The 23,963-nt window shown below is 43.4% G+C and overlaps 1 protein-coding gene and 1 long non-coding RNA gene across 2 annotated transcripts in view; one reads left to right on the forward strand and one right to left on the reverse strand.

Annotated features, from left to right (window-relative positions):
- Positions 1-19,915, forward strand: part of LOC146572839 (alpha-1,6-mannosylglycoprotein 6-beta-N-acetylglucosaminyltransferase B-like) — a 118,839-nt gene extending 98,924 nt beyond the window's left edge. Inside the window, exons 11-17 of the mRNA XM_085277263.1 lie at positions 286-416; positions 4,930-5,088; positions 5,213-5,359; positions 5,646-5,762; positions 15,159-15,233; positions 17,013-17,296; positions 18,314-19,915. Of these exons, the coding sequence (XP_085133389.1) occupies positions 286-416; positions 4,930-5,088; positions 5,213-5,359; positions 5,646-5,762; positions 15,159-15,233; positions 17,013-17,296; positions 18,314-18,512 (1,112 nt within the window). The 3' untranslated portion in view covers positions 18,513-19,915. The remainder of the gene's footprint in view (positions 1-285; positions 417-4,929; positions 5,089-5,212; positions 5,360-5,645; positions 5,763-15,158; positions 15,234-17,012; positions 17,297-18,313) is intronic.
- Positions 17,592-20,450, reverse strand: LOC146572840 (uncharacterized). Its single transcript, XR_014892761.1, has 5 exons — positions 19,967-20,450; positions 19,510-19,684; positions 18,592-18,687; positions 18,325-18,506; positions 17,592-18,216 (listed from the first exon to the last, which is right to left on the reverse strand). It is a non-coding gene; the product is annotated as an uncharacterized LOC146572840 (long non-coding RNA).
- Between the last annotated feature and the right edge of the window lie 3,513 nt (positions 20,451-23,963).

Here is a 23,963-nt window from a genome sequence, read left to right on the forward strand (position 1 = left end):
AGCGAGTACTTAAAAGATATTACATATATTCCCATACTAAACAGCTCAGACAATTACCATTAACAGCAGCTGGCTTTATGACAATCGCTATTAATAATGCTTAGAGAGTCCATACACATGCTGACTAAACCCTTCAAAAGTACTTTTTCCTGTCTCGTTCACTTACTTACTCACTAACTTTCTTCCTATCTCTCTTTTTCTCTTTGTCTTTTGTTTTCTCTCCATCTACTAATATCCTACCTTTCTGTGCTGCTCACACATACTCACACACACAAATACATTCAGCTCACACACCAGACAACTCATTCATGGGCTTTGTTTCGGAGGAGCTGAATGAGACGGAGAAGAGGAGCATCCAACAGAACAAAGTCAACAACATGGCTGTAGTGTATGGGAAAGAAGCCAGCATGTGGAAGGTACAGACAACAATTTACCCACACAGATGGCAGTCAGTGTAACTCTGTTTTAGTGAATTCTGTGTGTAGTGGTAACCGCTAATGACTCCATGGAAGAAGACGAGTAATTATTTGGAGGCCTAGTTTTTATAATAATAAAATAACATGTAATACTGTTAGAATTATCAGTAGATATAATGTATCCAAGCATATTCTCGTAGGTACATACATACATGTTTACACCTGTACAATACACTTAATAAGCTCATAAACATCTCATATTGTATACACTAAGAGTAAAATGAGGATCATTCATTTTTTATAGATTAACTCCATACATTGTGCACTAAAGAGAAAAAAACCAAATGAAATCAGGTGTAAGTAACCTTTAGCTTTACAGCACTACTTCTCTTATACAGTAGGTGTTGTTTCTACAAATTATTCATGGTACTTTTATAGCAGATGCGTTGTTCTCAGCATCTTGGAGAACTGTTTTTGTGGAGTAAGGCTTCCTCCATTGATTGTATGTCTCTTCGCAGTCTCAGACTGCGTGCTTTAGTTAGTTTGTTTTTTACATCATTGCTCAAAGGATGCATAACATCTGTTGGAGACTTCTGTTAGCCACTCAAGCTTGTTCTTCATGGTTGTAGTTGTGTATTTTGGGGTCATACTCACATTGCAGAAACAAAATGTGAGGCTGCCAGAGATACTGCAGTGCACAATAGTTGCATTGTATATGCAGAAAGATTGTCACTACAGCCCAGTTGTCTTTCAGCCTGCATGTATGCAGACACAATCTTTAAACCAAGTACTCTAAACCATCGACTGAAATGTTAACAGAAGAAAGGCACCAAGCTGCTTGCATCATTAGTTTGCTTCATAGGGCTCTTTATACACAACTGTATAGCTTCAATTTACAGGCAATTTTCCTCTCCAAAACTGTCTGCTTGTTCAAATGCTCAATGTAGCTGAGAAAAAGTTGTCTGCATTTTTAAAAGGATTTTTAAAACATTGTTTGCTGCCATTTCTTTCTACTGTCTGCCCACACAAGTCCCCAGATTAGTTTATGGTTGTTGGCTGTGAGAGAGATGGGCTTAAAGGCAGTTATGAATGCACAGTCTGCAACAGTTTGATGAGGAAGGAAGTAAATGTAACACATAGCTGTTTCTACCAATTATTGCAGCCTTGTTTGGCTACAATTCTGCCTCAATTTACTTTACTCTCTTTGTCTTTGTGTCACTCTTTTTTTCCCTTGTGGGGGACCTTGTCACCGGATGGGTGTTCATTAGCTTCAGGTAAGAATGTGTTACTTTTACCAATTTATATTCATCTCACATCCTACACTTATGCAGGAGAGTAAAAAAAAAAAAGGAGAGTAATGTTGCATCGTTTCCATGTCTAGGAATAGACAAACTTTGTTAAGATGCATACAACATGAGAGACAGGTGCAACTCCTGACCGGTCATGCTGCTGCATATCATTTCTCTGCTGGTTAGCTTGGTGCATCCATTATTCACTGTGGTACTGGAGAGGAAGGGGATGCTAATCTTGGCTCTCGAAAAATTGGTTTAAAACATATTGTACTTGTACGGCGCAGCTCCCCACCCCGTGGAGAACAACAGAATGCTGAACAAGGCAAAACAGTCTTGCTGCAACTTTAAACCTCAATACAATTAAAGCTAATGAGTTTGAAAATTCACCCCCTGTATAGTTGTCATGGAGTTTGGAAACTACAGTTAAGGTTATGTAAGATAACATTAAATAGTTCTAAAAATTTGGTTTAATTTTACATGAAGAGATTGAAGATACTATGGAAATACTTAAGTTAAGGAACCAAAAGAGATGAATAATAAAATACTGACTTTACAATTCCATCAGCATACAGCTAACTGTTTAAATACATGGTGCTGTATATGAAAAAAAATGTGTATGAAAGTACTATAAACAAAAAACATATGTCTTTCTGTCATGCTGTGCACACAGAAATCAACATTATATATACACACAAACTTCTTTTTTTAAATCTTTATAAAACCAAATTAGCTAAGGGACAAAAAATCCAGCACAACAGATATTTATTAGCATTCCTAATACATTCCCTGCTGAGACGGTTAGCTTGTACATACATAGTCACAAAGCGAGAGTGCAGGTTATGGAATCTGCACTCTTTCACAGCTGTGTTTCTCTTGCTAATTCATTGTCGTTGTCTGCTGCACTTAGCGCTTGAGCTAATCTCCTAATTGGCTGGGAAAATCCTCACAGAGGAAGCTATCGATTACTACAGCCTCCAATTATGGCTCTGTGTGCGCGGGAGGGGGGCCACAGCAGAGGGATAACGTAAGCTGCTTAACGCCAGGCGGTCAATACTCTAGTCGGGGTTATGCACCGTTCACATGATTAAATTTTGGTTGTTAACTGATGCTAGCTGTTTTTTCTCCCAGTCGTCCTGCTGAACCTTGACTGCCCTTCTGGCTGTCTCACCCTCAGCATGTAATGTATTTATTATTAGATTAAAAAAGGAGAGAAGTATGTACAAGTAAGTGTAAGTAAGTGAATAAGGACAATCAATGCTTTATCCTGCTTAAAACCAAGCCTCAGCGCAGCAAAATAAATACCTGCCTGCCAGATGTTTCTCCACAGAGTTTACTGACATTTTATTTTATTTTTATTAAGAATTGTTCATTTCTTTTCTTTTTTTTTCTTTTTTTTCTTTGTTTTATTTTGTTTTGCACATCAAAATTCAACCATCAATCACATCAAGGTCGATATTAATTAAAGGTGAAGAAAACTTCACAGCAGGTAATAGGATGAGTGGAGTGCAGAACTCAAAAATTATTGCTGGTTAAACAGAAGGCAATTTTCCTCTACATGTTAATATTCGGTGTGTATATTGGTGCATTTTTCATAGCTGAAAGTAAGAATTCAACCAAATGAAACTAACGGCCCTGTGTTTGTTTCACTGAGTAAAAAAGGACTAGACTGCACCTTTTAACCCCTGTAGAAAAAGTAGGAAATCAAAGAGCCCATAAGAGCTACTGGGACACGCCCACCTGGCAACAAAAACAGTACTGTGGTCTTTGTCCTTCATCCATCCTTTGAACGTTTTTCAGTTTAATTTAGCCAAAATGCTGCATAGTTGTTGTGCTATCGGATGGCTCATTTAAACTGTAGAAATTATTTACCTGACATTGGAAAAATATTCTCACAGCTTTACACTTATGATACAATATTAGTGTGACAGACAGAAGTTTTCTAGCCCTACACTGTAAAAGTCACCAAAACGCACTATATAGCACTTACTTTTGCTTTAACAATGAACTATTTCTTGTTCTTCAGCTTTCACACAGTGGCATTATTCACCCATCCAGATCGAAAATACATGTAGCTGTTTGTACTCTTAAAGCGTTCATCCTGGCATCAGTGTAAGGTAAGGGATTCGGTACAAGATATACGTAGATGTCACCGAGCTGCCTGAGCAAAATATGGATCACAAATTTTACCTCCTATCTTCTTTTTCCTCCATTGATGGATGATCCAAGTAGTCTTGGCTCAAGACAGGTGGAAAATAAAGCAACACTTTCCAACACTGTCCTGCAGTACTGCAGACTGTCTACTATTGTCCATAATGTTTTGCCCACCAGGGTAGTGAGTCGGTCAGGTGACTGAAAAGCACGGATAGTGATTAGAAGAACCAATAATGTGAGCATAATCTATTTCCATATGCTTTATAAAATGACATATGAATAAGCTTCCCGTAGCTCACGCAAATTCACACAGATAAGTTAGAAGACGTGAAAATATTCAGCACACTGTAGTGGAGCAAGTTCTTTAAAGAGGACCTATGATGCTCATTTCTACCTTCATATTTGTACTCTTGGATTCTTGGCCTTGGTGCAGCCACTTTATCCACTGTGTGAAACAAGCCTTTTTGGGATGGGGGGGACATTTTTGCTTTCATTGGATAGTTAAGCACTGTAGATTTGACAGAAATGTTGAGAGCTGGGAAAGGCTCTAACCAAAGGCCTGTAGGTTTGACTGAAACCCGGGCTGCTGCATTTCACTTATGTGGCATATGGTCACCTGCTCAACCAGTGAGCTAAACTGGTACCTGAAAGCCTTTTTAGCTCCCTTTGCAGTCCCTCCTTCAATCCAGCTTTCTTCTGGGGCTTCTGTGTTTACAGCCAGAGCTGTGCGCCTTAGTTATTTGGAACAGATGCACTGACCGACATCATACAGAGCCAAGATTAGAGAAAAAACTGCCTGAAATGGAGCATTTAAAGAAGTCTGAAGCCTGAGCTTTTGTCTTTGAAAGATTACTAGTACGGATTTTGACCTCATTATATCAAACTTCAGCTAAAATTAATATGACTGTCCCACACTCTAACTATATATTTATTATTATAAGAAAAAAGATAGGTCACCATTTTTAAAAAAAATTATTTATGGTGTTCTTCCTATTACACACTCTTTCTTCTATACGACCCATCTATGTGTCATCGCAGTTCATCGGTCTCACCAAACCATCTTCTTCCAGCAGGGTAAAGAGAGTTTCCTCCAGATTCTCCATAAATACATGGAAGTCCACGGCACAGTCTACTATGAGACCCAGAGACCTCCAGAGGTCCCAGCCTTTGTGAAGAACCACGGCCTGCTGCCCCAGCACGAGCTGCAGCAATTATTGCGGAAGGCCAAGGCATGAACTTTGTGGTTATTGTCACCACTGTTTAATGGACAGAGTGTTTACAAACTTTTCTTCTGCTTTTCAATTACACAATCACTAAATTACATCCCTGATTTATCTTTTTTTTTTCTCCTAGCTCTTCATTGGTTTTGGTTTCCCATACGAGGGCCCGGCCCCTCTTGAAGCTATAGCCAATGGTTGCATTTTCCTCCAGCCCAAGTTCAACCCACCCCACAGCTCACTAAATCACGAGTTTTTCCGAGGCAAGCCCACATCTAGAGAGGTAGGTTCATAATTTGTATATCTTCCCACAATCAGTCATGCTGCCAACAGATTCATTAAAGCAGTGGCTCAAACATTCGATCCAGACTGCATTTTTGCCACACTAATGGACACAGTATAACTATTTTTATGTGTCTTTGTACAAAATAATAATTGACAGTATTCATTTGATAAAGACAAACTGATTTTTCTGCAGCTAAGTGTTGTCTTTGTGGAGAGATGTTATTTATTTTCAAAATATTTATTTATAGAGCTGTCACTGTGTACACTGCATTTGTTTTCTATAGGTATTCTCCCAACACCCGTACGCGGAGCAGTACATTGGCCGACCTCACGTCATGACAGTGGACTACAACAACTCTGTGGAGTTTGACTCTGCTATCAAGGAAATCATGAGGACCAAGGTGCTCACATATAACAGTGCTTTAAAAAAGAATTCATAAAGACAAAAGACATAACCATTTATCCTGTTATGTCCACTAATTAGTTACACTGAGTTAAATTATGCATTGCTGTGTATAAATGAGGTTAACCGTGACTGGGTGCTCTTTCACTCGTATCAGCTCTCTTCATGCTGAAAGAGGGACATCTCTGGTGTTTCTTTCTGTTTTAACAAACATGTTTTCATAGACATGCCAAGAATAGCTACATGTACTTATCCACCTATTGCTTTTGTGCCTTTGTGGCAAGGAAAATTGCAGTTGGTTTGTGCCTTGTTTGGCTCTTGTAATATAATGTTTCATTTTTGTATAGCGTTCAATGATAACTCTTAGAGTTACAGATAGCACGGTTTGTTCTATTCTGTTTTCCCTTGAAGCTGTGATAAAATACAAGTACTGGACCTGCTCTTGTTGCTGTGAGCCTAATAACAGTTTTTTAAACTTTGATGAAACAGCACAATAATTTTGCTGTGGTCAAGTCCTCCAGAGGGAGTTTGCCGTCTGTAGGTAGCAGAGTTATACTGCAGAGTGCTGAACTTTTCAATTCAGTGAATGTGATATAGATTAAGGACGCTAGCTTCCGAGAGAGGGAGCAGGGTTAATTAAAGAGTCAGCCAGGTACACTGAATCTTTTTAGAAAGCATTGAAATTGGGTGCAATGTTGAAAAAAATGAATTATATGAGCAGAAAAATTGAAAGATGGAGAGTACACTGACCAAGCATCTGCACAGTCACAAAATCTTTATAAAACAGAAATCCAATATGCCAAGCAGGCATATTTTCTACTCTAAAATACAGGGGTAGACCTTTTATATCTGAAACTAAATAATGTTTATTGAAGTTCAAAACTGCAGATGCATTTTACACTCGGAAAGGTGAAGCTGTGATTCACTAGTTTTCACGCAGATTCTGTCACGGGTTGCTCTGAGGATCCACTCGCAGGACTCCGGAGTGTGTTGTAACAGAGACAGTTTATTCACAAATATCTTCACCAAGTGTATTTACAGGCAGTGCGAGGACAGTGCTATATACAAGATGTGCGAGGACGGGTTCCAGGGCTCCAGGGAAAACAAGGGGATCACACACACGCTCACGCCAACCTCTCTCCGCTAGTGACCAGCCACCTCATACACGCTCCACACGGGGAAACACGGGGACGGGTCCGGGGAATCTAGAACAGAGAGACAAGTGTTACTTTCTGAGGCGGAAGTGTGGGAAACTAGGGCTCGACGTGTACTGACAGGAGTCTTCACAACAATCCAGCGTTGAACAGCTGATCTCCTCCTTCTGATATACCAGCTGGTCTGATGAGGCCCAGGTGTGCATGATCCGGGAGGGCGTGGGCCGAGGGCGTGAACCCGCCATGAGTTCCGCCCCGGCAAAACAGGGGAGGGGGAGAGAGATTGCTGATCAGTGCCTTGCCGACCCCGCAGGTCGTGACAGTACCCCCCCCCCCCGCCAACGGGAGCCTCCCGGCGACCCCCAGGCTTCCCAGGGTGAGCCGCATGGAACCGCCGAACCATGGCCCGGTCCAGCAGAGCCACCCGCGGGACCCAGGAACGCTCCTCAATGCCATAGCCCTCCCAGTCCACAAGATACTGCAGGCCACGGCCCCGGCGCCTGACGTCCATAATCCGAGACACGGAGAAGGCCGGACGGCCAGCGACGACCCGGGCGGGCGGAGGGGGTCCGGAAGGAGGGCACAGAGGACTGGAACAGTGAGGTTTGATCTGCGAGACATGAAACACGTTGTGGATACGCATGGTCCTGGGGAGCTTGAGACGCACAGAAACGGGGTTAACAATGGAGTCCACTTCGAACGGGCCAATGAAGGAGGGGGAGAGCTTTTGCGACTCCGTCCTGAGAGGCACATACCGGGTCGAGAGCCAAACCTTCTGTCCAGGTGAGTAGGCCGGGGCCAGGGACCTGCGGCGATCCGCCTGCCGTTTGTTCCGGTCCGCTGTGCGAAGAAGGGCAGCTCTAGTGGCCCGCCACGCGCGCCGACACCGCCGCAGGTGCTGCTGAACAGAGGGCACAAAGTGCTCACCTTCGATGGCAGGGAACAGGGGAGGTTGGTACCCCAGGGAGGCCTCGAACGGGGAGACGCCTGTGGCCAACGAGGTAAGGCTATTGTGAGCGTACTCCACCCACGTCAGTTGCTCACTCCAGGTGGTCTGATTAGTGGACGTCAAGCAACGGAGAGCCGTTTTGAGTTCTTGGTTGGCCCGTTCCGCTTGACCGTTGGTCTGTGGATGAAAACCTGACGAGAGACTAACCTGGGCCCCCAAGGAGGCGCAGAACTCCCTCCAAACACGTGACGTGAACTGTGGGCCTCGGTCCGAGACCACTTCAGCAGGGATCCCGTGGAGGCGAAACACATGAGTTGACAGAAGCCGGGCGGTCTCCAGGGCAGTGGGGAGCTTGGGGAGAGCGACAAAATGGGCAGCTTTAGAGAAACGGTCGACAACGGTGAGGATGACTGTGTTACCTGATGACGGCGGAAGACCAGTGACAAAGTCAACCGCAATGTGGGACCAGGGGCGGCTTGGCGTAGGCAAGGGATGAAGTAGGCCGGCAGCAGGCTGGTTGACCGGCTTATTCTGGGCACAGGTTGGACAGGCAGCGATGAAGTCTTGGACGTCCTTGGCCAATGTAGGCCACCAGGCGAACGGTGAGGATGACTGTGTTACCTGATGACGGCGGAAGACCAGTGACAAAGTCAACCGCAATGTGGGACCAGGGGCGGCTTGGCGTAGGCAAGGGATGAAGTAGGCCGGCAGCAGGCTGGTTGACCGGCTTATTCTGGGCACAGGTTGGACAGGCAGCGATGAAGTCTTGGACGTCCTTGGCCAATGTAGGCCACCAGGCGAACCGCTTGATGAAGGTGACGGTGCGATGAACGCCCGGATGACAGGTGAGTTTTCCGCCGTGGGCCCATTGTAGCACTCGTGAGCGAACCAACGTGGGAACAAAGAGCACTCCCGGGGGACCAGTACCTGGATCCGGTTCCGCCCGCTGGGCCTCCCGTATGGCGGACTCGATCTCCCATGACAGGGCCCCGAAACGCACGTGGGAGGGAGAATGGGAGCCTCACGGGTGGGGTCCTCTGAGGTGGTGAATTGGCGGGAAAGGGCATCGGGTTTCACGTTCCGGGAGCCGGGCCTGTAGGTGATGGTGAAGCAGAATCTGGTAAAGAACAGAGCCCACCTGGCTTGTCAAGCATTTAGTCGTTTAGCCGACCGGATGTATTCGAGGTTCCTGTGGTCAGTCCATACCACAAAGGGTTCTGTTGCGCCCTCTAGCCAGTGGCGCCACTCCTCCAGGGCGAGTTTGATTGCCAACAGCTCCCTGTCCCCGATGTCGTAATTCTGCTCTGCAGGAGAGAGACGACGAGAGAAGTAAGCACAAGGGTGGAGCTTACCGTCTAGTTGCTGGGAGAGAACTGCTCCTACCCCTACATCCGAGGCGTCCACCTCCACGATGAACTGCCGCTTGAGATCCGGTTGCCGGAGGATGGGCGCCGACGCGAAACGTTTCTTTAGCCGGGAAAAAGCCTCCTGAGCCTGATCATCCCAGCAGAAAGGCACCTTAGGGGAAGTTAAACGGGTTAGTGGCAAAGCAATCTTGCTGTAGTCACGAATGAACCTCCGATAAAAGTTTGCAAAACCGAGGAACCGTTGAAGCTGCTTACGGTTAGGCGGCGTGGGCCAGTCTAAGACTGCTTGTACCTTAGCTGGATCGGTTCTTAAATCGCCCCGTTCAATGATGTAGCCCAAAAACGACACAGTACTCACATGAAACTCGCACTTCTCCCCTTTAACAAACAGCCGATTCTCCAGGAGGCGTTGCAGGACTTGTCTGACGTGATGTACATGATCCGGGAGAGAGCGGGAGAAGATGAGAATGTCGTCAAGGTACACAAACACAAAACGATCGATGAAATCTCGGAGAACATCATTGACTAGACTCTGAAAGACAGCTGGCGCATTAGTCAGTCCAAACGGCATGACCAAGTATTCAAAATGGCCCAGGTGCGTGTTGAAGGCCGTTTTCCACTTGTCACCCTCTCTCATCCTGACTAAGTGGTAAGCATTCCGCAGATCGAGCTTAGTAAAAATGGTCGCCCCCTGCAGGAGTTCGAAGGCGGAGGATAAAAGCGGCAGAGGGTATTTATTCTTAACAGTAATGGTATTGAGACCCCGGAAATCAATACATGGCCGAAGGCTTTTATCCTTCTTAGTGACGAAAAAGAACCCGGCAGCCACAGGGGATGAAGAGTGGCGAATCAGTCCATCAGCCAAGGATTCATTAATATACTTCTCCATGCATTCACGTTCAGGTTGAGAGAGACTGTATAAGCGACTAGTGGGAAGGGGTGCACCCGGGAGCAAATCAATACTGCAGTCGTACGGGCGATGAGGGGGAAGAGAGCGGGCGCGGTCCTTACAAAACACTTGCTTGAGATCATGATACTCTGACGGGATAGCTGAAAGGTCAGGGGGCTCGTGTGGTAGTGGTTTAGCTGCTTTAACGGGAGTAGCTGCTGTCAAACAGGTCATGTGACACTCCTCCCCCCACCCCAGAACCCTCTCCTCCCTCCAGTCGAGCACGGGGTTATGCTGGCGTAACCATGGAAATCCTAGCACCAGGGGCGTGAGAGGGGCTTCAAAGACATAAAACTGCAGCAGTTCAGTGTGATTCCCAGACAGCGTTAGGGACACGGGTTCTGTAACATGAGTTATGTCGGGAAGACGTTGACCGTTTAAAGCGGTGACCTGCAACAAGTGGGGTAATGCCCGTGCGGAAATCTTAAGTTTGAGAGCCAGGGAAGCATCTATGAAGCTCTGCTCCGCACCAGAGTCAATCAGCGCCTGAAGAGAGTGAGAGGCAGAGTGGACAGTCACTTTAGCGGCTAGCATGAAGCGTGGAGGAGAATGTGAAAAGGAGACCTCGCCCACCCGTATCCTCCTTTCTACCGGCGGGCGGGGTCTTTTGGCCGAGCAGGACAGACCTTGGCGAGATGGCCCTTGCGGCCGCAGTAAAAGCACTCACCGGATCGGCATCTGTGTGCCCTCTCCTCCGGGGAGAGTTGAGAGCGTCCGATCTGCATGGGTTGCTCCTGCTCGTCGCCGCGGTCCACTTCCCGATCGCTACTTCCGCTTCCGCCGGAAGCTGACTCCGCACGCCCCACAGGCCTCTGGGAACCGTAGTTGCTGGCGCAGTGACGCGCCCTCAAATGTTCATCAACCTTAACACATAAGGCGATCACCTCCGATAGAGTCTTGGGCAGCTCCCTCATTAACAGTTCGCCCTTAAGGACATCACAAACATTGTTCAATAAAGTACTTATCAGCGCAGGCTGCCCCCATCCCGTCTCCTCAGCCAGTGTCCAGAACTCCACAGAGAAGTCCGCCATACTCCGTCTTCCTTGTTTTAAGTTCAGCAAACGGCGGCCCACTGCCTCAGCTCCGGTGCCCCTTTCGAACACACTTTTGAACTTTGAGAGAAAATCAGCATAGGTAATCTCCGGGCTAGTCCGTAACACTGCTTGGGCCCAGTTCAAGGCTTGACCGCGGAGTAACTGAACGAAAAAGGCTATCTTAGCTCCATCACTTTCATACGTTCGCCGCAGCTGCCTAAACTGCAACGTAATCTGCGTTAGGAAACCAGCACACTTGTGGAACTCACCAGCGAATGGCTCCGGTGACGGTAGAGCTCGTTCCAGGGGTTCCGCGGAAGCGGGGGCTGGTGGCGTGGAGTGTTCCGGGGCCGGCAGCTGTGCAAGAGCAGACGGGGGTGGCATAGCGGGACCTGGCAGCGGAACGTGCTGAGCGAGAGCCTGAGTGAGTGCGATCAGCTGTTGGTTAATGTGTTGTAGCATCTGCTCGTGTCGCTCCAACACGGCTTCTGGAGGAGGGGTGGGTTGTAGAGCTGAGTCCGCTGGATCCATAGTATGGCTGGATTGTTACTGTCACGGGTTGCTCTGAGGATCCACTCGCAGGACTCCGGAGTGTGTTGTAACAGAGACAGTTTATTCACAAATATCTTCACCAAGTGTATTTACAGGCAGTGCGAGGACAGTGCTATATACAAGATGTGCGAGGACGGGTTCCAGGGCTCCAGGGAAAACAAGGGGATCACACACACGCTCACGCCAACCTCTCTCCGCTAGTGACCAGCCACCTCATACACGCTCCACACGGGGAAACACGGGGACGGGTCCGGGGAATCTAGAACAGAGAGACAAGTGTTACTTTCTGAGGCGGAAGTGTGGGAAACTAGGGCTCGACGTGTACTGACAAGAGTCTTCACAACAATCCAGCGTTGAACAGCTGATCTCCTCCTTCTGATATACCAGCTGGTCTGATGAGGCCCAGGTGTGCATGATCCGGGAGGGCGTGGGCCGAGGGCGTGAACCCGCCATGAGTTCCGCCCCGGCAAAACAGGGGAGGGGGAGAGAGATTGCTGATCAGTGCCTTGCCGACCCCGCAGGTCGTGACAGATTCGAATTTCTAGAGAATTGACCATCCTAACCATTTTGGCATCCCAAAAACTGACCTCTTGAATTTATAAATGGTCATTTTGTTCTGCATACGCTAAGGTATATTTAAATGTATTGTCAAATCTGATGGAAATCTGATGGATCTGGATACATTTATGGCTGAGGTATAACGCTCTTGGCATTTAACATAGGTGTGAACACACATCATCCCACAAGACATGCAACATATTTTACATATGGAATACGAGTCACAGTAACACAAGGCATTGGTCTATAGGGAAGCAGGAAACATGGAGACAGCTGTCTGCATGATCCTTTAAACATGCTGTAGCAGTCTGCCCTTTGCAGATTAGAGATGGTATGTAGGGAGATTAGGCAAAAGCTGATATATGTAGTGTTAGCTCTGTGTGTGTGTTTGTCAGTGTGTGAGTGTGAGAGAGGCTGTTCTCATCTTTTCGTCTGCGTAGTCAGACAAGCTACAGTTCAGCAACACTGGCTTAGTGTGCCTTCTCCATCTGCCCTGACAGACCACGGAGAAAGCGCTGATGGACCACTTCACCCTTCACTGGAGGCACAATGCCCCGAGCAAACTCACACATACCCATACAACATATACACGCACCACCCCCAGCACCCAAACAAACACATAAACACAACTCATAGACTGAAATTGCAAAGATGCGACGTATCAGTACACACAGCCTCACCTGCACATTACAGCCATTAAATTCAAGGCACACGCAGGCATACACAAACCGTGTGTGAGGCAGAGGCTCATGTTCAGTCATGCAAGACAAAGCAATCTCTGGCCGACAAGTCCTCATGTTCAAATAAAACCCTTTTCCATCTCTTTCTTTCTTTCTTTTCTTATTCCCTGTTCCATGTCTTATGGGAATTGGCGTTTTAAATGTGGTTTTTTAACATTCACATGAAGTAGTCTTAATAGGGTGGGCAAAAGTCAAGGTCACTCTGACCATATAACAAAATTTTGGCCATACTTGTTATGATAAAATGATGATATGATGCCTGATCATTATTCAATGCCAAACTCAGAAACAGAAGTAGGTTGATTGTGACAGGTCTGCGTAGGTTCTTAGGCATCTAGTTCATGGTAGTCTTAATGGCTTGAAATAAAGGCAACTGGATTAATTTGGGGTCATGAAGGTGTTGGATGATACTACCCTAGTATCATCCAACTACTACTCATACTATTATTGGGATGTGGTGGGGTTGTTTCCAAGGGGACAGCCCCACTACAGGTTAAATATCTGGCACTCCCCATTAGTTTTCAGAGCTGAAAAAATCCTCTTGGACAAGAGGTGAAATGCCTTCATAAACCAAAAAGAAGACCAGTTCCCTTCATTTCAAGTGATTACTTCCATCGTCGCAATATTTCACATTTGTCCAAATCTGAATAAAGGATCCAACTTCTCCAACTTTACTGATTGGTGGAGGTATACAACCACAAAGGGGTGATTGTCAAAACTGCTAAAAAAAAACAATAACACAGCTTTCTGGACTCTAGTTGGTTAGAAGGTTTTGTTAAACACATATTTTAAAAGAATTTGGAGATAGGATGATTTATGAGACCAACAACAACACCCAAGAAAATCATATAGATCTTCTCAGTTAGCGAACCATGCAAATGGGATTTTCATTCTATTTGATTTCTGAGTGAAGTCTACATCAGCCAAGGATAAGAGAAAGGACTTAAAGAAGAGAAGGTCACAAGTCTAAACTACACAAATGTGATAAAAATAAAAAATAGAGCAAAACAGTGCTAAATGCCTTCATACACCTGAAACCTTTGCTTCCACCCGCTGCCAGTGTTGCCAGCACCTTTTCAAAAAGCTCCACTCAAAGCCGCACCTGTGAATGCGAACGTGGCCTGGGTCACTATGCCTGGTTAAGCAAAGGCGAATGAGAACGCTGTTAGAAAAAGGACACGTCCATTGATTGTTTTTGCAGGACGCTTGTGTGCCTGTCCTTGTTCAAATGTTTGCTTTCTGCTCCTGCTTATAAAGTAGATTAGCATAAGGCTTTGATCAGATTGCAGTGTGTAGCTTTTTAAATTGCACCATCCCTGCATGTTTGCTTCTCAGTGGTTTTCACTTGAAATGGGCCAAGTCTGATTTCACAGATGGTTGAACATTAGACTGCTTTGATTTCACATAGGAAATGCAATTTAGTGAGTCATGTATCATTTACAAAGGCAGGTCTTTGCATTAGGTCATAAAGACAATCCACTTCAATCTCTGCAAAGCTTGGTGTTTGCAGTTAGAAATACAAAAATGTGTTTTCATTTGGTTGGAGTGTGTAACAGGATCATTTTAGTTCATATAAAACTTGAACTTGTGTCTTTGTACAGTGTGGCTGTTGAATATCAGCTGTCTAGCACTTTATGAAATCTGCTAAATTCATTTTTTATTAATCCCAGCACTGCAGTTGCAACTATTTCGTATTCATCGGCTTTTGTGTCAGACAGTCTGTTAACAAGTATTGAACATGTTGGTATTAGCAAGAGACACAAAAGATATATGGTGTTTCCAGCTCATCTCTAATTAGAGCAATCAAAAGTGTGCTTTAGTTATAGAACCAGCACATCAAAGGAGGAGATGATCTATTGGTATGCAAATAAAGCCTAATGATTTTCCAAGCAGTGACATACTGTGATTAGGCCTCGCAGAAACCTGACAATAGAAACATTCGTCAGCTCAAATTACCAAGGAGAAGAGACAATTCATTGCAATTACTGAGAACAATGATGCGGAAGGAAAACGAAAAGTACACTTTACTGCGAGTAAAATGTGGCAATAATAACGTGGTGATGATTGTGTGTTTTCACGTGTGATTCTCAGGTCGAGCCTTATCTGCCTTATGAATACACCTGCGAGGGCATGCTCGAGAGAGTGCATGCATACATACAGCATCAGGTGAGTGTCGCTACAAATGTCTACAGTTCACTGTCTGCACATATGCGCTTCGCCTATACTCTCCTTTTCTTTTGTCTTCAGTCAGCTCTTGCTCTCATTTATATACCTTCTTTTTTGAAGCTTTCAGAACCCTTACACTGCTTAATATTTCACGCCTGTGTGCATTCAGCACCTAGGACGTCGTGTATCTAGGACTGTGTGTGTGTGCGTGTGAGATTATGTACCCCATGTATGTGGGCATGCGATTAATCGACATGCTAACTCTCATTAGGAGCCACATATCTGCCCTCCGGCTTTAAAGCAGAAGGTCTCCTGACACTAATGAGGAGGGATGAGTAAGGAAAAAGAACACAAGTGTGGGAATAATGATGATGAAGGACTAGGGTAAAAGCACTTTTTTATAGCCCCCCACAAGATGTTAGACAAACCATAGAAGCTCTCTCAGTGACTTTTATTCACTCCTGACTTGCAGCTTGTTTTGGACCCAGAAAGCTGTTGAAAGACTAACAGGAGAACATTAAATTACATTTCTGTTCAAATTGGATTTTCTAAAGGAACCGCTTCCTGCAGCTGGTTTGCAGTAGCATAGCATAGCCTTCGCCTTGTGATTCGAGTCTCCCTGTGTGTTTCTGAATGTTACCATGGCCAGATGTGATCCTGAAGAGATCTACTTTAACAGGAACTACCACAAGTTTTTATTTTTGCTCGGCAGGTGTTTCTGTCTTCCTGTCGGGACAGATTTTGTCAGGGTGATAGCTTGAACGCTGAGCTGCAGTCACACAAATTTAAATGTGTGTAGCTGAGCTGCAAATGAAGGCAGAGTTCAAAGATGGATGGGGTCTGAGTACTTCATGAATACTCATTTGTCAGAACATCACCTTGTTACAGGCTTCAGTAACACTTTCAGCTGGCGTTATCCCACCCTTGACACTCTCTAATGTTTCACTTAGTATAATGTAGAAAACAAAGCCTTTGGCAATAGTAATACTCTGATCTGGAGCAGCGTCATGATTTTGTCGCATTTTCCACATGTTACAGGTTTTATCATATTTTTATATTTAGGATTTTTTTCAAAACACCTTTTTTAAATGTAAAATTGCCATTTGCATTTAACTATAACTCTATATGCTTGGATCACTGTGCTTATTGTTGTTAAACTTACGTTAATCAGAAACAACCATTTGATTTGGAGCAACTTCCCAAGCCACAACTGCACATGTGCTTTAAAATTAGAAATAACATTTGAGTGAATATCTTTTAACATCTTTCTCTCCATCGGTATAAAATATTAATGTGTCTTCTGAGAAGCAGAACTCTGCATTAGCATGTGCTCTGTGCATGTTCTCCTCAAGTCTGTTTGCTTTCATTTTACCAGCATAACTGCAGATAACTACAGTGAGTGTGTGTTGCACTTGACAAATGCACATGCTTGGATGCCTTAAGGCACAGAATTGAGTGACCTACACTCAGTACTTAAGGCATCTTGTGTAGGACTGAAGCTGTTGCTGCTGTTCTCCTGAGAAGCAGCTGGTTCTATGCTCTTGTTGTCGACACATTTTCGAGTACAGCCGTTAGGTAAAAGCAGCTTGTATGAAAGTTTCTTACATCATTGGATATAGCCTGTAACTGTGATAGTGGAGCAGCGCGTTATAACTTACCTGGTGCCACTTTACTTTACTGTAAAGGCAATAACTCACTCAGGTTTATTTAGTCTGGTAATATTTTACAGTTCTACAATTATTTGATTTTTAAAAATTATTGTATTTATTTCACCTCCAGGATTTCTGTGCCCCAGAGCCTCCCTTCATTCCAGCCAACCTCTCCAGAAAGGGGTCTGCTGGTGGCAGCAGGATGATGGGACCTCTGTTTGTGCCCCTGCCCAACACTACAGCTCTTGGCTGGGCATCCAATGTGACAGCTCCCTCTGCCTGGCCTCCTCTCAGCTCCCTCAGGCTGCTTGTATCTCAAGAGGGCCAGTCTTGTGTGGACGCCTGCCAGTCAGCTGGTTTCATCTGTGAACCCGCTCACTTTCGCTTCATCAACAACAAGGAGGCTCTGCGCAGGTAGGTCAGCCGAGAGTACAAACTGCCTGCTAGCGAGGCTTTAATTAAGTGTTTAGTCCCAACTATCAAGCTTTGCTCATCAAACACTCCACTCCTACAACTTACCAAGCAACACCTCATCACACGTTGTCAGCGTTACCTGAGGAGTACCATCTGTGGTAGAAACACTGTCATGTCTAAATTAAATTAAAAGGAGAATTTGAAACAACCAAGCAATCTTTGTGTACATCACACAAATTTAAACAAAGACGAGTGATCTAAAAGACTCCATGCAATAATATCTGTAGCTGTGGTTTTGAAGGATGGTGGTTCTGATTGCAGGCTGTGAAACCACTGAACCAGCCGAAATGAAAAAAGGTTCTATTGTACAAATTTTAACATAACAAATTGGATTTTTGGAAATGATTAAGAGTTCAAAACGTTCTATTTAAACTGAAGATTGACACTAAGTACAGTTTAGGCCGTCTCTGACCTTAGTATGACTCTGATATTTATTTAGTTTACTGTACCAGCCCATGGCTGCTGATCCAGAAACTTCACTTTCAGACATCTCCTTTTCTCAAGCTCCAAGACAGAAATCCTGTCAGCAGTTGAGCCTCTCCTTCGAGCATTTCCCACCTGACTGCTTTCAGCCTTAACTCATTTTCTCTGCTCTTACTTCATCCTTCGAGTATTTTTCTGTTTCTGTTGTTTTTCTATCTGTCTTGGTTTACAGTGCCTCTCCTCTTTGTTTCTCTTTCTCTTTTCATGCTGATGTCTCATACCTGCTCCATAGTTTTTTCCATCTTCCCCGAAGCTTTTTCACTTGAGTTCCTCCCGTTCGTTCGTCTGTGATTAAAGTGGTGAACTCGTTTCCATTCCTTGTTTCTGCTCCCCGTTTATTTTCAGGTTAATGCCAGTTCCATTTTCCTGTTACATGTCTGAGATGAAACCGTGAATTTTATTATTCGTCTTTTCTTCTTGATAAATCTCAGTGATCTCTTTTTTTAGATTTCTGCTGCTCTTTTCACTCCTCAGGTTGGACGTACAGTGTGAAGTTGTAGACTCTGAGATTAACCACATCTTGCCAGCCTTCTCGGTGGTGCGGCAGGAGTGTGGCCTTCAGAGGGAACCGCTACTCTTCAGCTGTGCAGGACACTCCCCTAAATACAGACGTCTTTGCCCCTGCAGGGACTTCCGCCATGGGCAGGTGGCGCTGTGCAGAGACTGTCTATAATGACAGAGCACGTGAAGGACAGACAGAAAAGACATGGACAAAGAGAAAGAGAAGAAAGTGTAGAGCTGGGACATATCACCTGGTGTTGCAGAGAGCCAGCCTCTCTCGAAAAGTAAATGTAGGCTCGTGACGAAGAAGCATGCATGGATTTAAAGAGTTTACACTGGAACTGAGCCTGGGTTGTATCAGAGGATATTTGATGACTGTAGTTGTTATAACAGATGTTATACTGCAACAGACTGGAGACACTTTGGCTACACTGAACACATAACATGTGGACCGTTCAAGAAGCAGATGTGCCATGAAATGCATCTTTTACTGGCTACACCTGCAGCTCACCTGCAGCAGAGTGACTCACAGGCAAAGCAAGCAAAACACTGAGCTTTCATTCTTGGGATTGTGTTGCCTTCATTTTTTTAGCACAGTGCTGTGAAACTTACAGCTTTTCACAGTTTCTGTGATATGAGTAATTAACATCCACAGACTACACGCGCCCCTTTTAAGGTAGAAGTAAACAAACGCCAGCTGGTCCTGGCAAAATAAGTTATAACCAGTAGTTTCATTTAAATAAAAAAAACTGTGTATGACTCTCTTCTGTGCTAAAGGACCGCACGCATCAACCTTAATAATTATAAATAGAGCACTTGCCTATTTTTGCAAATGCAGAGCAGATCTCTGCAGAGCACACGCAGCACTTAAATGTTGTTCTAACACCTCGGGAGGCAATTCATTAGAAAGGTTTAAGTGGCACAGGAGGTGCTCTGCGAATGGTTCACATATGTTACATGTTCAAAGTACCCACAACCTTTTTAAAATAGTATTCGAGTGGTTCCAAGTGTCCAGAGACTGGGTTAACGCTCACAAAGCTGAAAGACTTTCACAAAAACGTACAGGATAATAGTTTCTGCAAGATGCTGACTGATGATATTATACACAACATTTCATTTTTTTGGAATTGTATTCCACCAAAATAAGGGGTTTCAGTTGAAAAATATACCCTTTAAAAGCATGTGACTGCAGAGTATTGGGACTACACTGTCATTCCATGACAAAGTCTTCAAATATCTTGGCTTGGAGAAGGCAACCTCAGGTCAATATCCAATCTCCTCTCTGCACATGGACAAAGGATGATGGACAACCAGGTTATCTCCCCAGCTTTTTCTCCCCTCCTCCTGTGATGGACAGAATAATTTATCAGACTGAAACCCAAGTCTGAGGTAACATCACTCAATGCAATCATCTCTGGTCAGAAAACGAAAGAGGAGAAGAGAGGACAAAGATAAAGGGCACAAGATTATTTTTCAATAAATAAGCTTTTAGAGCCTTCAGCTGGATTTTTAAAAAGTCCTCCGGGCTTTTGTGATGGAAAAATCAGAAAATAAAAAAAAAAGAATGGATCAAAATGCTAATGTGGGTTTTGTATTGTGTCTGGTCTTTACTTAGGTTCTTCCTACCTTTATTATGCTCCAGGGTTGCTCCTCATCCCATCTGTTAAAATCATCCCAGCGTTCACATTCATCCAGATTTCCATCTATTCATCCACCTCCAGGGAGAGACGTGATCTTTTTCGCATAAAGCTGACAGCCAAAACAGTTCAGAGGAGTCTATAAGAAGTGAGGTAGCACACTACAGAGGGGGGAGCAGGAAGTCGCATTAAAGAATCAAACTTCAGTGTGGACATCTGACTGGAGGATCTGATTTTGTCAATCTGATTTTTTACTGTGTACTGTGAATTGCGAAGATTTGAGCTCTGACAAATAACAGCACACAGTTGATACAAGGTATGGTATCTACGTAGGCCACAAAGACAGACTCATCAACAAATGTCAGTAATTAAACTTTCTCCTGCTTCTGTGAGTTAGGGCTTAATGCTACAGATGACGCTAGAATTTTTCAGTATGGTAGGTGGTTATCTTAGAAAAGTGTGCATCCTTGAATGCACCCTCTGCATAACCACTCACAGTAGCTCCTGTTTAGTAATTTGCAACATTTTGGCGGGGGGGGGGGAGGGTGCGCTGTTGTTTTGTTATTTTGGATGTTATTCTCTTGTAGATGTTGGACAGCCAACCTATTATCCTGTCATATACCTAGACACCTCTAACACTCACCTCAATTGTTGCTTCATTGATTGGACCTCAGTGCTGTCATGACTTCAATTAACATTTAATAAGATAAAAATAAGGTAAAAAGGTAAAAACGTATTGCTTTGTGTATCATCCTTAAATTTAGTGTCTGGCTATAAACCTGTACGTGATCCACCTGGCCATTGTGGACAGGGATTTCTGACCAGTACAGATTACATGAGCTCACTGCTCAGCTGGTACCATCCAGTCAGCAAGCATCATGTAATGTGCACTATTTAAAGTAACTTTAGTAGGGGTGGGTTTTAATAATCGATTCATCGATTAAAATCGATTCTGGCTTGGATAACGTGAAATCGATTCATTAAAATCCTGAATCGATTTTTTTTTTTATATAAATGTATTTTGCCCAAAATTCCAGAATCTCAGGTGAAACGTCACACAATTTTGACAACCACCAAACATTTAAAACAGTAAATGAGCGCAGGTACACGGCTTCTGCACAAAGACATAAACACAAAGCGCGGACCTGCGGATCAGAATCAGTGAGATGTCGCCTTTCTTATCTGATGGCAGGGACACGGTCGGGGCTGAAAGCCGACAGCTCACTGATTCTGATGTTTCGGCGGGTCCGTAACTTTGTGTTCACGCCCTTTTTGCGCTGATTCTGAAGCTGTTAGTTTTAATCTCTCTCCAAACAATATTGACCGAACCAGCAGCAAAAGAAGATCCAAACTACGCTTCACATAAACATCGTCATTCCCTCTGACTTTTGCTGTTTTGCTTCCACCACGATAAAATCACACTTCATGCACAGCTCTCTCTCTCTCTCTCTTTCTGAGTGTACTTCAAGAACAGTTTCCCGTCTATCCCCGAAATCTGTTTTCTGCATTATTCGCTTGCTTGTTACGCACAAGACTACCTTTGTTTACAGCGCTGTTGGCCGATGTTTTTTTTCCTTTTACTTACTTCCGAAAAGAAAACCTAATTTCTGACGTTCAATAGGCTACTGAACAAATTTAAACTTTTTAAAAATTATACAAAATGCAAAGCCATGTCTCTAATAAAACTGCTGTAACTTCAGAGGTAATGTTCATAAGTTGATTAATGATTTTCTTTCGTTTTTGATCTACTGCAGAATGTTTTTATAAAATCCAGGCCAGGAAAATCACCTTCATGTTTTTCTGTGTTTTATCTTCAGCTACTTTGACACAAAGGCCTCTGCTGTGACGCTCACACCTTTGATAAAGTCTCGAAAGTGTCAGCTTCCTTTTTATAGATACAAAAATATGTAAATGTACTGATCTGAATTATAATATTTCTGACTGTCTGAGGCAAAATTTCCCAGATTCAAATCGAATTGAAGAGAGAGAGAGAGAGAGAGAGAGAGAGAGAGAGAGAGAGAGAGAGATCGATCTGTCAAAAACGTGTCTTGAAAATGTTAAATTGGGCCATTTTTGTTGTAAACCTTACTCTGGGTTGTCAAGCACTATACATATACAATATACTGATAAAAACAACAACAACAACAACTCACGTAATAACTGTTAATTAATGAAATATTCATATATTCATGGCTAACATATAAATATGTGTGTGTGCGTATGTATATATGTTACTGTTGGTATCATTGACTATATAGCTGCACTCGTTGAGGTTTGAGCCGAATGCCTTAAATGTGTAGCAGCAGTAAAGATGTTTGTATTCTGATGTCATTGAGATAAAATTCAAAAGTTACAATAGATTACAAGAATGCACAATTTCCACTGAGTCTGGCAGGTAAACTGTTTTTAGAGCAGGAATGACTCGACTTTCAATGGTGAAAATTAATGTAACATTACTAAATTACTAAACCCTAAACAGTTTCAAGTTTTATTGTCATGTACAGATAAAGAGTGTAGCCACATTTACCCATAATGAAATTCTTTTGCTCCTCAGCTTTACATGAGCATATATAAAGTGTGCAGTTATATTAAGAAGAAAATAACAAGAAAATAGCAGTAATAATAATTAGAGATGGCACGATACCACTTTTTTATGTCCGATACCGATACCGATATCATAAATTTGGATATCTGCCGATACCGATATGAATCCGATATAGTGTTTTTTAATCAACAAAACTGTTTTTTAAAATATCTTGCTGCATTTTGCAAGTCTGCAAGTTCATACTCAAGTTTAAAACAACAACTACACTAAAGCTATTCTGTTATACCTGTATACAAAAAAAATATTTCATAGTTCAGCAATACTGATCAATCTAATAAACTTAGACCTACACCATCCTCCCTATTCTGGTATTTTAAAGAGTACTTAGCGTAAATATTAAGCAACCTAACTAATAGGGTTCCAACTCCCAGCAACAACAAAAATAAATAAATAAAAAATAAGGAACCACCCCTCACCCTCCACCTCATGATGCTTAATCGACGTAATCAACCTTAATTTGATGCAGTGTGAAAAAAAATGCACAGAAATCAATTATTTTTTAAGAAATATTAAATAGATTCAACATCTTTCTTCAACAAAATTGCAGACTGCACAGATGGTACCTTCCCAAAGTAAAAAGTACTATAGCTTACTAGGGTGTATATATTAGACTTAATAGTCACTATATACAGTAATTGACTTCTATTCATTTTACATCAAATTAAAACTTTGGGTGTCAGATAATTATTTATTAAAAGCTAGACATTTTAAATGAGAATAAGAAAGAAAATAAATAAATTCTAACAACAGCTGATCAAGCTTAAACGTTCTGCTGTTGTTCAGCCGCTGGTTTCCTCTTTCTGGTGCAAAGTGGGCCAAAAACAAACAAGACAGACGGACTCGCGACAGAAAAGCCGATCAGCTGATCATTTAAGCAGTTTCACGATTGAAGTAGCAGCCGGAGAGCGAGAGGCAGTCGCTTGTTAAGCTTAACGTGGGAATGCTTTACAAACATTCAGAGATGGACTTACACACTTGCTTTACTTCTCTCGGGGATAACTTTGTCGGAGATGAAATGCCAGGTTGCTAGCGAAGCTCCACATGCTATCCAGACCACCGACAGGTCCAGCTGCTCTATCACGTGATGCATACTGCTCCGACTGCTAACGTTCTGAGGTGAGTTACGGCGTGTTGCAAGTTTTGCGAGGTGCTTTCGTGATATTTAATGGATCGGATTACATTTTTTATTTTTCTCCGATATCCGATCCAGTAATTTAGGTCAGTATCGGACCGATACCGATACGTAATATCGGATCGGTCCATCTCTAATAATAATAATACTACTAAAAGAGAGGATAAAAGAGAAAAGTATTAATATTTAGAGAATTTAAGACAAGTTGGTATTTACAGTTTGTGCAAAACTTGTCCAATGAGCATTAAG

Source organism: Mchenga conophoros, linkage group LG6 (assembly GCF_057382185.1).
Source record: "Mchenga conophoros isolate Kocher_MC1m ecotype Shallow Benthic linkage group LG6, M_conophoros_male_GT1.1, whole genome shotgun sequence".
In the NCBI taxonomy this organism is placed as follows: Eukaryota; Metazoa; Chordata; class Actinopteri; order Cichliformes; family Cichlidae; genus Mchenga; species Mchenga conophoros.